Raw genomic sequence first — 12,793 nt, 5'->3', positions numbered from 1 at the left:
GCAGGTGTGTGTTTGCACTCACACCTGTGTGTCTGTGTACCTGTGTGTGATCTGTGGACATCTCCCTTTTCCACTGGTAAGGCGGGGTGGATCTGGGGTTGTGGAGTGTGGGGGTCCTTGTGCCTGCCCCTCACGTGCACACCTGCCGTCCTGGGACAGGGAGGTGCTGCTGCCTGTGTTTGAGAGGAAGGGCATTGCACTGGGCAAAGTGGATATCTACCTGGACCAGTCCAACACACCCTTGTCCCTCACCTTTGAGGCCTACAGGTTTGGGGGACACTACCTGCGGGTCAAAGGTGAGCAGCTGGCTGGGCAGCTGGGGCCTGGCCGGGCCTCCTGGAGACAGTGCTTCTTCTCAGGCTCGGGTTCCCAGTGGCCAGGGCCCTGAGCAGGCTTATTACCATACAGGTGTCTCTGCTGCGTGGGGGAGGTGGGAGGCAGCAGGGCGGGGCTTCAGGGGATGGCAGCGAGGCCGCCTTTTGGATCCTCAGAGGAGAGAGGGCTGGGGTCCCCTTCTCGCTGGACCTGGGTGCTGAGGACCTCTCTTTGCCCCCTAACGCTGCCCCAGCCAAGCCAGGGGACGAGGGGAAGGTGGAGCAGGGAGTGAAGGACTCCAAGTCCCTGAGTCTGCCAATCTTGCGGCCAGCCAGGGCTGGAGTGCCTGCCCTGGAGCGCGTGGACCCCCAGAACCGCCGGGAGAGCCTGGATATCCTGGTGAGGAGGAGGGGCTTTGTCAGGACTGGGGGGCGGGGCCCCCGAGCGGAGGCCTTTAATTTCCTAAATTAAACATCCTAAATGGGCTGGCTCTGAGAATGATGGGCCCTCTCTGGATCTAACTGTACCTCAAGATGATGGATAGAGAGCCTGCTAGTGTCCAAGGAGGGTGTGTGTGTGTGTGTGTGTGTGTGTGTGTGTGTGTGTGTGTTGGTTGGATCCACTTGGAGCTGCACGTATAAGTGCATCTGAGTGTGTGTGTGTGACTCAGTGTGTTTCTCCCCACTTACCTGTGCTTGGGACTGTGGGGAAGGGGGTGGTCAGTACGGGTGCATCTGCATCTGGATCTCACAGCTCCTGGAACATGGGTGCGTCTCAGGGGAGGTGACATCCCGGGGTGGAGCAGGGAACCTTCCACATTCCAGGCTGGCCTGAGGTCCAGGAAACCCACCGTAGGTGGGGCTGTGGGTGCCATGATGGGCCTGGCTTTGACCACCCCTCCCTGGCCAGGCCCCTGGCCGCCGGCGCAAGAACATGTCAGAGTTCCTGGGGGAGGCGAGCATCCCTGGGCAGGAGCCCCTGACGCCTTCCAGCTGCTCTCTGCCCAGCGGCAGCAGTGGGAGCAGCGACAGCTGGAAGAACAGGGCGGCCAGTCGCTTCAGTGGCTTCTTCAGCTCAGGCCCCAGCACCAGCGTCTTTGGCCGGGTATGTGGTCCCATGGGCCCTGGGGCAGGGCAGCTGGCTGACTCCTGACCTGACCATGGGTCTCCTTCCAGGAGGTGGACAAGATGGAGCAGCTGGAGGGCAAGCTACATGCCTATGGCCTCTTTGGGCTGCCCAGGCTGCCCCGGAGGCTGCGCTTTGACCATGACTCATGGGAGGATGAGGGGGATGAGGAGGAGGAGGGGGATGACGACTGCCTGTGGCTGGAGGACAGCTGGCGGGAGCTCATTGATGGGCATGAGGTGGGTGCCACCACCGCCCTTCCCTCCCTCTTCACTGGGAGAAGGGGGACATTATTCCCCCACTTCATGGGACCCTTCTCAAGGCCCAGTGACAGGATGTTCCAAGGACAGTCCTGCCAGGCTGCTGTCATCATGAACCCACTTTGGGGAAACTGAGGCAAGGTGAAACTGGGGCGTGCCACTTGGCTCTCTTAATGGCAGAGGAAGGCCCATAACTTGGGCACCTCCATGTCCCCACCAGGGAAAGGAAGTTGCATGCCAGGTTGCTCACCCTTCCCTTTCCCAGGGATCCTGGCACGCTCCAGGGCTCCTGGCCAACCCCCTGCCCTTCTGACAGAAGCTGACCCGGCGGCAGTGCCACCAGCAAGAGGCGGTGTGGGAGCTTCTGCACACGGAGGCCTCCTACATTAAGAAGCTGCGGGTGATCACCAATGTGAGTACGGGGCTGCACCCTGGCAGGAGTCACCCTGCCTGCCTGCCCCCCTTCTGCATGCTGCTGAGTGGAGTTTGGGCCTTTGCAGAAGGAGCAGGTGCCAGGCAACAAAGGGGGGAGGGAAGAGACAGAAGGGTAGAGACTGGGGAGGTGAGTCCCACAGGCCCAGACACCTGGCTGGGGGCTTCGGGCAAGCTTGTTGGGTTGGCTGTGTGAACACAGACCTTATTCTTTCATTCATTCACTCAACGGCTATTTCTGAACACCTGTGTGTGCCAGGTGCTCAGCAGCCCACACCCTAGATGTGGATGCAGAGTGGGTAGGCCCCAGGGTGGAGGGTGGAGGGAGTTCCACCTTGGGGGAGCATGTGTCCTGGGCTTTGGGGCTCAAGGAAGGCCCCTGCCTCTGAGCTGAGACTTGGAGGCTGAGCCAGGGCACCACTGGAGGAGAGTGTAGGCAGGGCTGCAAGGCCAGTCTCCCAGGGCTTCCCTCCAGGTGGGGTGGGCCATGGGGCCTGCGCCTTTTCTCTTAGGGTGAACCCCGTCTGTTCCAGACTGTGTCGGGGCCTCCCGGGGAGGGGGGGAAGGGGAAGAGGGGAGCTGGGGTCTGGGTGGGGCCTCAGGGCTGGGACCACCCCGCTGCAGCCGCCCCTGCCCCCACAGCTGTTCCTGTGCTGCCTCCTGAACCTGCAAGAGTCCGGGCTACTGTGCGAGGTGCGGCGGGGCCCCGGGGAGGCGGCAGGACCGGGACGGGGTGGGGCCTGGCCGCGGGGATGCGGGTGGAGCCGGCTGGTGGGGTGGGCGGGCCCTACCGGGGCGGGGCCAAGCGCACCTCCCGCTCCCAGGTGGAGGCGGAGCGCCTGTTCAGCAACATCCCTGAGATCGCGCGGCTGCACCGCGGGCTGTGGAGCAGCGTGATGGCGCCGGCGCTGGAGAGGGCGCGGCGCACGCAGGCGCTGCTGCAGCCCGGGGACTTCCTCAAAGGCTTCAAGATGGTACGTGCCAGGCGGGGACACTGAAGCAGGGCTGGGCGCCGATGCCAACTGCCCATCACCCCCGCCTTCCCCTCACTGTGGCCCCGTACGACTCCTCGTGGTCAGAGGCAAGGAATTCCGAGTTGTTCGGCGGAGGTTAAATCCCACCCGGCCTTCTGCTCACTGCCTGGCCTAGGGCGGACACTTTCTCTGAGGCCCAGTTTGGAAACGGGTGATAAGCTTGCCACCCCCGGGGTGGTCGCCTGTAGCAGTAAGGGAGGGCCGTGCAGCGTCGGGAGCGGGGCGCGGCCGCGGGGAGCGCGCGGTCACCCGTGCTGTCGTTCCGCCCCGGCCAGTTCGGCTCCCTCTTCAAGCCCTACATCCGATACTGCATGGAGGAGGAGGGCTGCATGGAGTACATGCGTGGCCTGCTGCGCGACAACGACCTCTTCCGGGCCTATGTCACGGTGAGGCCGGGCGGGCTGGCCGGTGTGCAGGGGCGCCAGCCGCGGGACCACCTGGGCAGCAGGGGCACTGGGCTGGCGGCGGGTGGGGCCTGCCCTGAGCCCAGCCCCGGCCTCCCCTTCCCCCACAGTGGGCCGAGAGGCACCAGCAGTGCCAGCGGCTGAAGCTGAGCGACATGCTGGCCAAGCCCCACCAGCGGCTCACCAAGTACCCGCTGCTGCTCAAGTCGGTGCTGAGGAGGACGGACGAGCCGCGCGCCAAGGAGGCTGTCGTCACCATGGTGACCGGGACGCGGGCGAGGTTCCCGCCCTAGCGGTCGGGCCCTCCCCAGCCTTGGGCCTGAACCCGCCTTCCCCCGCCCTAGATCGGCTCGGTGGAGCGCTTCATCCACCACGTGAACGCGTGCATGCGGCAGCGGCAGGAGCGGCAGCGGCTGGCGGCCGTGGTGAGCCGCATCGACGCCTACGAGGTGGTGGAGGGCAGCAACGACGAGGTGGATAAGGTGGGAGGCTGTGCCTTCGCGGGGTCCCTGGCCCTGCTGTCAGGGGAGAGGGACCAGACTGGCAGACAGGGATCAGGCTGGGTATCTCCCCTGAGAGCTAGCTGGGGTGGGGAGTCAGACCCTCACCCTTGCAGACAGCGTGCTCCCCCACCCCCAGCTCCTGAAGGAGTTTCTGCATCTGGACCTGACAGCGCCCATCACCGGTGCCTCGCCCGAGGAGACCCGACAGCTGCTGCTGGAGGGGAGCCTGAGGATGAAGGAGGGGAAGGACAGCAAGGTGACGCTGGGGGCCCCCTGCCCCACCCTCGCCCTGTGGGCACGCACCACCCTCTGGGGACCTCCTGGGCCCCAGGCAGGGGTTCTCAGCTGCCAGTCAGCGGAATGGCGATTCAAGAACTAGTGACTCTGTGATCCCGGGAGGGATGATCCTCTGTTTGGAGCCTGTCTTCAAGTGTGGCAGGAGGCGCACAGCCCTTGGGGGCTGGCGGGGGGCCGTGGTCTCACCCACCTGTCAGTGTTGTGTGGGTTCCTGGGGATTGGGGGGAGGCTCACTTCATGCGCAGGCCAGGAATAGCCCGGAGCCTTGCTACCGAGCTATTAATCCCAGGGGCCGTGTGATCCAGAGATTGGTTTTCATGTTAATTTCACTCTCAAGTTCATGGGGGAAAGAGGAGGTGTCGGCAGTCCAAGTACCCCCAGGAGAGGGTCGTGCCCTGGCCCTGACCCTGGGTCTCTCCCCAGATGGACGTGTACTGCTTCCTCTTCACGGACCTGCTCCTGGTGACCAAGGCGGTGAAGAAGGCCGAGAGGACCAAGGTCATCAGGCCCCCGCTGCTGGTGGACAAGATCGTGTGCCGGGAGCTGCGGGACCCTGGTGAGGAGCAGGCCGGGGGCTCCTGGCCAGGGGCTGTGATGGGCAGAGGCCATGGGCCTGAGCGACACTGACCAGACACCTTCCTAACCAGGCTCCTTCCTCCTCATCTACCTGAACGAGTTCCACAGTGCTGTGGGGGCCTACACGTTCCAGGCCAGCGGCCAGGCTTTGTGCCGTGGCTGGGTGGACGCCATTTACAATGCCCAGGTGGGAGCAGAGAGGTGTGCAGGTGGGCAGGGTGGCCCAGGTGGGAGCAGAGAGGTGTGCAGGTGGGCAGGGTGGCCCAGGTGGGAGCAGAGAGGTGTGCAGGTGGGCAGGGTGGCCCAGGTGGGAGCAGAGAGGTGTGCAGGTGGGCAAGGATGCCTGACCCTAAGGCGGCAGGTGGGTGCCTTTGTGCTCCCTCCCTCCGCGCTGGAAGAGACTGTGGGGAGCATTAGTGAACTAACAGGGCAGAGGTCACCCCAAGGTCAGCCCCGTTCCCTGCCACAGCCCCGAGGTCCGCCATTAGAGCCTACCACGAAGTGCCTCCCCTGCGAGGCGCCTTAGAGGGCCCTGTCCTAGGCCACTCCATGAACCTCTGCCAGGGTAGGTGACATGTTCCAGGCTCTACTGAGGGTTCTTTCCTCCAGGGGGGCTGCCCCTGAACCCACACCCGTGCCGTATGGAGAGGGTGGGCCTCCCAGCTCGTTCTGCCCTCTGCCCCCGCACCCCCCCACCCGCAGAACCAGCTGCAGCAGCTGCGTGTGCAGGAGCAGCCAGACAGCCAGCAGCACCTGCAGAGCCTGGAAGAGGAGGGGGATGAGCAGGACGAGGAGGAGGAGGAGGAGGAGGAGGAAGGAGGAGAGAGTAGCACTTCGGCTGCCAGTTCCCCCACCATCCTGCGAAAAAGCAGCAACAGTCTCAACTCCCAGCGCGGGTACGCCTGCCCAGGGCCGCCCAGTGGGCCAGAGCACCCCAGGACGCCTGACCCGAAGGCCGCTGGCACGGGCCCGGGCCCAGCCGTGACCCCTTCCTCTGAATGGCTTCACGTTATGAACCCAGTGCCAGGGAGGGCCCTGTCTCCCCTCAGTCCAGGCAGGGATGGCGTATGTTTTTCAGAGTTGAGTGCCAACTCTAAGCCATTAGTGGTAGCTGCATGGAGCTGAGCTGAGGGTTCTCAGACTGTATCCAGCAGGAGAGAATGCTGGGATGGGGACAGACTCCATCACTGGTGTCTGTTGTGGGCACAGGAGCTGGGAGATCGGGCACATGTGCCACATGCTTGCCGTCTCTGAGCCTCGTGCTCCAGAAGGCAGAGGCTGTAGACCTCAGATTGCCCAGCATGGGCTGCACCAGGCTGCCCGGGTTTCCTTTGGCTGGGCTGACGCTCTCCTCCTGCTCCCACAGTGCCTCAGATGGCTCCACGGAGACCCTGGCCATGGTGGTGGTAGAGCCTGGGGAGATGCTGTCCTCTCCTGAGTTCGAGGGGGGCCCCTTCAGCTCCCAGTCGGACGAGACCTCTCTCAGCACCACTGCCTCATTGGTCACGCCCACCAGCGAGCTGCTGCACCTGGGCCCCGTGGACGGCCGCTCCTGCTCCATGGACTCCGCCTACGGCACCCTCTCCCCAACCTCCCTGCAAGACTTTGGGGCCCCAGCCCCTATGGCAGAGCCAGTGCCCCGGCCTCCAGAGCTGCCACAAGCCCTTTCACCCTCCCCTCGCCTCCGCCGCCGCACCCCTGTCCAGCTGCTGCCCCATCTGCCCCACCTACTCAAATCCAAATCTGAGGCCAGCCTCCTCCAGCTGCTGTCAAGGGCCACCAGCCATGGGGCACCCCCAGCCCCCAGCCGCAGCCTGTCGGAACTCTGCTTGGCCACTTTAGTCCCTGGTGCCAAGTCTCAGGGCCCCCCTCGGGAAACAGGACCCAACTGGGATTACCGGGGAGCATCAAGACCTGGCAGTGACCTCGAGCCGTCAGAGCTGGAGGGCAGAACCAGCTGCCCAGCTGGGGAGCCCCATGTGCCCACCAGGAGGAGCAGAGGGCTGCCCTCAGGGGCCTCACCCAGGGTTCAGCCTGAGCCCCCTCCAGGGATCTCTGCCCAGCACAGGAAGCTGACGCTGGCCCAGCTCTACCGAATCAGGACCACCCTGCTGCTTAATTCCACGCTCACTGCCTCGTGAGTGGCCTGGCCTGGGGTAGAGGGCAGGTGGCCCAGTGTGCTGGCCCTGGGGGAATGGGTAGGGGTGCTGTCGTGGCTGGAAGCAGATGGCTTTTGGAGATGGGGATGGGGGTGGGCTGTGGTGGGCCATGGTGAAGGGGCCTGCCAATCTCAGTGAGGAGAGAGGGTAGCCAGAGCCCCCCTGAGTGGCGTCAGCCAAGGAAGGACTGTCTTCCTCTCTCCTCCCTTCCCCTGCAGGGAGGTCTGAGCAGAGGGAGGCCCCCACGGGTGCCACAGATCAAAGGACAGCAGACAGCATGCCTCCTGGGGCATGCCAGCCCCTGTTCCAGCTGCTGCCCTGTGTGTGTACTAGCTGGAGTGCCAGGCAGGATCCCTGCCACCAACCACCCCAGGGCCCGATTTGCACTTTGCCATACTGGATGGAACTGCAAGAGGCCTCGGCAGAGCCCCAGCCCAGGCTGCAGAACCCCCTGGACGGTCGCCCCCTTCGTTAACCTGCCCCCACCCTCTGCCCAGGCAGGGTCCCTTGTGCATTACTCCCTGAAGTCACCAGCTCTGGTCCTCTGGGCTGGGCTCCAGGGGGCCCTTCCCACCTCCCATCCTCATCTGTCTCCGCCTCCTCCCCACAGTCCCGCTGGCCACCCCAGGCCTGGGTTGGGCTTGTGTAAAGTTGCATATTTATTGAGCTTTTGATTCTTTTATAAAGACTTGTATATATTCCACTGTAAAGAGCCCTTGCTTTTGGAAGCCACCCCTTTCGGGACTCAGGTGCTCCTGAGTTCCAGGGTGGGTGCCTTTGTGCCCTCTCCCTCTGTACCGGAAGAGACTGTGGGGAGCATTAGTGAACTAACAGGGCAGAGGTCACAGGACCAGCACCCCAAGGTCGGCCCCGTTCCCTGCCACAGCCCCGAGGTCCGCCATTAGAGCCTACCACGAAGTGCCTCCCCTGCGAGGCGCCTTAGAGGGCCCTGTCCTAGGCCACTCCATGAACCTCTGCCTGGGTAGGTGACATGTTTCAGGCTCTACTGAGGGTTCTTTCCTCCAGGGGAGGGAGCCCCTGAACCCACACCCATGCAGTATGGAAAGGGTGGGCCCCCAACCTGGCTACTTTGAGGCCCAGAGAGGGGTCGTCATTCACCTGGAAGCGGTGGTCTCAGGGTTGGGGCTAGTACCCAGGCGTGTGGACCCTGACACAGCCCTGTCCTGTGTACACCTTGCTGCCCCAAGGCTACTGCAGGTGAGCTCAGGTGAGCTCTGGTGTGTCTGGGCAGGCCTGGTGGCCTGGGGCTGGGCTTCCAGGGAAGCGCAGGGCCCTGCCTGGCCCCGCCCCTGCCCCCAGGCGTGTGGGGCGGGCCCTGGGGCTGGCTGGGTGCCGAGGCGAGGCAGGGAGGTGGGGAAGCCCCCGGTGGAGCATGCCCTGCCTGTTGGAGGGCCAGCGCGGCACCGAGGGCCATGGAGCCTCGGCTGAGGGGCTGCTTGGTGGCTGTGGCTCTGGTGAGTGGGGATGAGGGGGGCACAGCCTCGGGCCCGGATCCCTGCTGAGAAGGAAGGGGCCCAGAGAACCTCTTCTCCAAGCCTGGCTGGGGACTGGGTTCACCCCTCCCTTCCGACCTAGTTATAGGCTCCTTGTGGCGGGGCCCTTCCGCTGAGAGGAAGCACCCTCCCAGGGGCCGGAGAGGTCTGGGGGCCCCGGGCAGAGAGAGATCAGGGTCCTCCACCTGATAAAAAGCAAGGGTGGGGGTGGGGCTGACAGACGCCTGCCCTGTGCCCTGCGCCCCGCAGAGCGGCTCCTGTGAGGGCTGGCAGAAGCCCTCTGCTCTGGGTCTCTGAAACCTGGTCTACGTGGGGAAGGAAGTGGTTCCGACCGCACATCCATGGGCACCCCTTCTGCTCGAGAACCCGAGAAGCGGGTTACTCTGAGGGCAAATACAGTGGGGGAGACTGGGCAGGGACAGACCCCCCTCGGCTGGCCACTCAGAAGCCAGTAGCACCTGTCCTCCAGGCTCTCTTTCTGCGGCTGCTGGGGGCCCAGGGCAGCGCTCCCAACCCCAGCTGTGACTGTGCCTACAACTTCCCAAAGAGGGATGGTCTGCACTGTTGCCGGGGCTGCCCGGCAGGTGAGTGGCCACAGGGGTGAGAGGGATGTGGCAGGAAGACAGGTTGGGGACAGGAAGGGAGAAGGTGGGGGGAGGCTGGGAGGGAAGCAGGGAGCCTGAGATCACCAGGGAGGCAGGCTGGAACCCCCTTAGACTGTCTGACCCCAGTCTGTGTTCCACAGGGCACTACTTGAAGGCCCCCTGCACAGAGCCTTGTGGCCATGCCACCTGCCTCCCGTGCCCCCAGGGCACATTCCTGGCCAGGGAGAACCATCATGAGAGCCGCTGTGCCCGCTGCCAGGCCTGTGATGAGCAGGGTGAGGGGCTCCTGAGGGCAGGCTGTGGCCAGGACCTCTCTGAGGAGTGGATGACTAGGATCTAACTGTGTGCGAGGGCCCTGTACCCTGTACCCACCCACCCTGACCCAGGTTGCTTTCGCCTCTGTTCGTCCTGGTGACCTTCCTATCTCTGCACATGTTTCTCAGCTTCTGGTCCACAGTGAACTCCATGCTTCTCTCCCTTTTGGGGTGGTTTTGTCTCTGGTATATCTCCATCTCCATTCTCCAGGGGCTCTGTCTCACCTCTCTGGGGGTCTCTGGCCCTGACAGCTTCTGCTCTCCCCATCTCCCTGAACCCCTGTCCCTGACAGGCTCCCAGGTGGCCTTGAAGAACTGCTCGGCTGTGGCAGACACCCACTGTGGCTGTGAGCCAGGCTGGTTCCTGGAGTGCAAGGTCATACATTGCATTGAGAGCTCACCCTTCAGCTGCCGTCCGTGCAAAGACTGTGGGGCCCTGCACCGCCACACACAGGTGCCCTGTGAGTATCCCACTGAGGGCTGTCTGCCCCTTCGCCTCCCTGCCTTTCTCTCTCCCATGCCATCTCTTGGACTGCAGGTTCCAGCAGAGACACCGACTGTGGGACCTGCCTGCCTGGCTTCTATGAATATGGCAACAACTGCGTGCCCTGCCCCACGTAACTGCTAGCTGCCCTGGGCTGGGGAGGGGAGGCTGAGATCAGAGTGGTGGTCTGAGGGCAGGGAGGAGGGACCTCGGCCCTGTGGTGGGTGGGCCCCACTTCAGCAGACATTGAATGGTAAAGGGAAATCTGGATTCACCTTACACCAGATAAATAAGGGGAGTATCTTCACTCTCTTAGTAGTCCTTTCATCTGTACATTAAAGATAGGATTTGTCACTTAAAGAGACATTGATCTAGTTTCAAAACCTAGGCTAAGATTCAAGAACTGTGTCTTGTTCTTGGGGGATCTTGGGCAAGTTACTTCACCTCTCTGATCTGTGGTTCTGCATGGAGCACGGGGATGCTAGTCGTTTCTCCCCAGGGCTATGACTAAGGGGTAAGGCACTTGATTCATTATCCATTCAGCAAGGGTTCACAGCTGCCATCTTCCAGAGATGTTCTAGGTGCTGGGATACAACAGGGAACAAAATAGGCAAATCCCATTCCTTATGGAGTTGACATTATAGTGACCTCAGTCTAGCCTAGGAGAAGCTCAGTAAATACTGGTTACTGGGGACTCCTGACATTTCAATAGTACTTCAGGAACTTTCTTGGGAAGAGTGAGGCTCCCAGGGGGAAGGGGCGCTGTAGGCAGGTGTGCCTCCGAGATGGAGAAGCGGTCAGGCAGTCCTCGGCAGCCCCTTGGCAGAGCGCTCCCCCATCTCACACTCATCTCCTCTCCTTGCAGGAGCACCCTCGGGAGCTGTCCTGAGCGCTGTGTGGCTGTCTGTGGCTGGAGGCAGAGTAGGTGCTGGGAATGCAGGCAGGAGAGCTGGGACGGGCCAGGGGAGGCTGGGGATGGCTACCACCCCCACCCACCAGCTGCTCTTTCAGTGTTCTGGGTCCAGGTGTTCTTGGCAGGCCTGGTGGTCCCACTCCTGCTTGGTGCCATCCTGACCTACACATACCGCCGCCACCAGTCTTGCAAGCCCATGGTTCCTGGTGAGTGTACATGTGTGTGCTTGCACACACACACTCCTAGGGGCCTGGAGTTAGGGTGGGAGCACAGAGCCCACTCAGCCCTGATGCAGAGGGATGCCAAGAGGAGCTGGCCCAGGAGCCTTGCCTGACTGCTAATTAGACTCTCTTTGTTACTCCAGACGAAGCTGGGATGGAGGCCCTGTCGCCCCTACAGGTGAGAATCTCAGTGCTATTCTGGGAGGAAGGTGAGCAGGCACCCAGGCCTCAGCCTTTTGGAGCTGAGAGGTTGGGCCTTAATATGATTCATGGTCCCCAGTGCATGGCTCTGCAGCTGGCACACAGACCTGGGGTACCTGTTGGGAGGGGTGAGTGAGTGGATGAGAGCAGCCCCAGGGCCTGTCCTCAGGCGGCCATCAGTCTCTTGGTGTCTGGACAGGTGAGCAGGAGCTAACGGTTCAGTGAGTGAGTGCCACCATAGCCAGGCCTACACTGGGATAATAGGAGGACTAAGAGGGGGAATAATAGGAGGGCATCAGGGCAGGGTCTTCCAGACAGAGGACACAGCTTGGCTCCAGGGCTCCACCAAGACAGCATGACTGACTGGGGGAGGTGGCCTAGGAGGATGTTTGCTTACTGTGCCCAGGAATGGCCACTCCTGGCCAGAGACCCAGCAAAGGGTCCTCACTAAGCAAGCAGGACTGACCAGAAGCCTCTCTTGGCTTCTAGGCCACTCATCTCTCACCTTGGGACAGTGCCCACAACCTTCTGGTGCCACCCAGCAGCAGGGAGGCCTGCACTGTCCAGTTGGTAGGCAGTAGCTGGAGCCCTGGCACCCCACAGACTCAGGAGGTACTCTGCAGGGAGGCGCCCTGGTCCCGGGAGCAGATGCCCAGCAGAGCTCTTGGTAAGGGACCTCCAAGGTCTGAGGCCTTGGCCCCATTCTTCTGAGGCACCACTTGCCCACTTTCCATTCCCTAACTGTCCTGGTGCCCCCCGCCCCTGCAGCCCTTCGGCCGCAGCCCACATTCCCCATTGGCTCTCCCTGGTGCGTCCCCAGGCTCCCTGCCACCGCCACCGCCACCGCCATCACCAGCGCCCCCGACAGCCTCCGTGGCTGCCGTCCTCCAGCCCGGCCCGCAGCTCTACGACGTGGTGGACACGGTGCCCGCGCGGCGCTGGAAGGAGTTCGTGCGCACGCTAGGGCTGCGCGAGGCGGAGATTGAGGCTGTGGAGGTGGAGGTCGGCCGCTTCCGCGACCAGCAATACGAGATGCTCAAGCGCTGGCGCCAGCAGCAGCCAGCGGGCTTGGGCGCCGTCTACGCGGCCCTGGAGCGCATGGGGCTGGATGGCTGCGCCGAGGACCTGCGCGGCCGCCTGCAGCGCGGCCCGCCCCCCTAGCTCGAGAGTCTGCTGGCCCTTGCAGAAGCCCTAAGTACGGTTACTTACCCGTGTAGACATTTTATGTCACTTATTAAGACCCTGGCCCGGCCCTGCGTAGCAGCGCCAGCCTCATCCCTGCGCCCCCCGGGGTTCCGGTGGAGGGGAGAGCAGCCACGACTACCGGGAAGGGGTCAGGAGGTTGCTCAGCTGTTTCTCGGCCTGATCTTGGCTGAGGCCCTGGTATTAAATCAATGAAGAAAAGCTGCTGCTTGGTGTTAACGCGAGGCGCGGGT

At 63.1% G+C, this 12,793-nt stretch overlaps 2 protein-coding genes across 16 annotated transcripts in view; both read left to right on the top strand.

Annotated features, from left to right (window-relative positions):
- Positions 1–7,812, top strand: part of PLEKHG5 (pleckstrin homology and RhoGEF domain containing G5) — a 45,029-nt gene extending 37,217 nt beyond the window's left edge. For 7 of the 14 annotated variants that reach the window (XM_036999636.2, XM_036999634.2, XM_036999639.2 and 4 more), the window contains 16 exons: positions 160–296; positions 569–714; positions 1,225–1,419; positions 1,491–1,679; positions 2,017–2,112; positions 2,775–2,825; positions 2,957–3,106; positions 3,442–3,552; positions 3,681–3,830; positions 3,915–4,052; positions 4,210–4,329; positions 4,794–4,926; positions 5,018–5,133; positions 5,649–5,842; positions 6,313–7,083; positions 7,324–7,812. In XM_036999636.2, coding sequence (XP_036855531.2) covers positions 160–296; positions 569–714; positions 1,225–1,419; positions 1,491–1,679; positions 2,017–2,112; positions 2,775–2,825; positions 2,957–3,106; positions 3,442–3,552; positions 3,681–3,830; positions 3,915–4,052; positions 4,210–4,329; positions 4,794–4,926; positions 5,018–5,133; positions 5,649–5,842; positions 6,313–7,083; positions 7,324–7,333 — 2,707 coding nt within the window. In that variant the 3' untranslated portion in view covers positions 7,334–7,812. Of the gene's footprint in view, positions 1–159; positions 297–568; positions 715–1,224; positions 1,420–1,490; positions 1,680–2,016; positions 2,113–2,774; positions 2,826–2,956; positions 3,107–3,441; positions 3,553–3,680; positions 3,831–3,914; positions 4,053–4,209; positions 4,330–4,793; positions 4,927–5,017; positions 5,134–5,648; positions 5,843–6,312; positions 7,088–7,323 lie in introns of those variants that run through there. The other 7 variants (XM_036999631.2, XM_036999633.2, XM_036999637.2 and 4 more) reach the window with 4 other exon arrangements.
- A 658-nt stretch (positions 7,813–8,470) lies between these two features.
- On the top strand, positions 8,471–12,761 carry TNFRSF25 (TNF receptor superfamily member 25). 2 transcript variants are annotated; one of them, XM_017641824.3, is made up of 10 exons: positions 8,471–8,580; positions 9,089–9,203; positions 9,365–9,499; positions 9,832–9,999; positions 10,077–10,155; positions 10,888–10,943; positions 11,034–11,141; positions 11,300–11,334; positions 11,847–12,024; positions 12,178–12,761. In XM_017641824.3, exons 1-10 carry the CDS (start codon positions 8,539–8,541, stop codon positions 12,516–12,518), a joined length of 1,257 nt encoding a protein of 418 aa, XP_017497313.3. In that variant the 5' UTR covers positions 8,471–8,538; the 3' UTR covers positions 12,519–12,761. The 2 variants fall into 2 exon arrangements, with proteins under 2 accessions (XP_017497313.3, XP_036855540.2); XM_036999645.2 differs by having other exon boundaries at positions 11,022–11,141.
- Positions 12,762–12,793: the final 32 nt, after the last annotated feature.

This window comes from Manis javanica, chromosome 4 (genome assembly GCF_040802235.1).
Source record: "Manis javanica isolate MJ-LG chromosome 4, MJ_LKY, whole genome shotgun sequence".
In the NCBI taxonomy this organism is placed as follows: Eukaryota; Metazoa; Chordata; class Mammalia; order Pholidota; family Manidae; genus Manis; species Manis javanica.
This window is presented reverse-complemented; position numbering and strand designations above follow the sequence as displayed.

Coding starts and splice junctions, on each gene's coding strand:
- TNFRSF25 (XM_036999645.2), top strand. CDS start 8,539: ATGGAGCCTCGGCTGAGGGGCTGCTTGGTGGCTGTGGCTCTG. Junction 8,581..9,088: donor GCTTGGTGGCTGTGGCTCTG/GTGAGTGGGGAT, acceptor CCTGTCCTCCAG/GCTCTCTTTCTGCGGCTGCT. Junction 9,204..9,364: donor TTGCCGGGGCTGCCCGGCAG/GTGAGTGGCCAC, acceptor TGTGTTCCACAG/GGCACTACTTGAAGGCCCCC.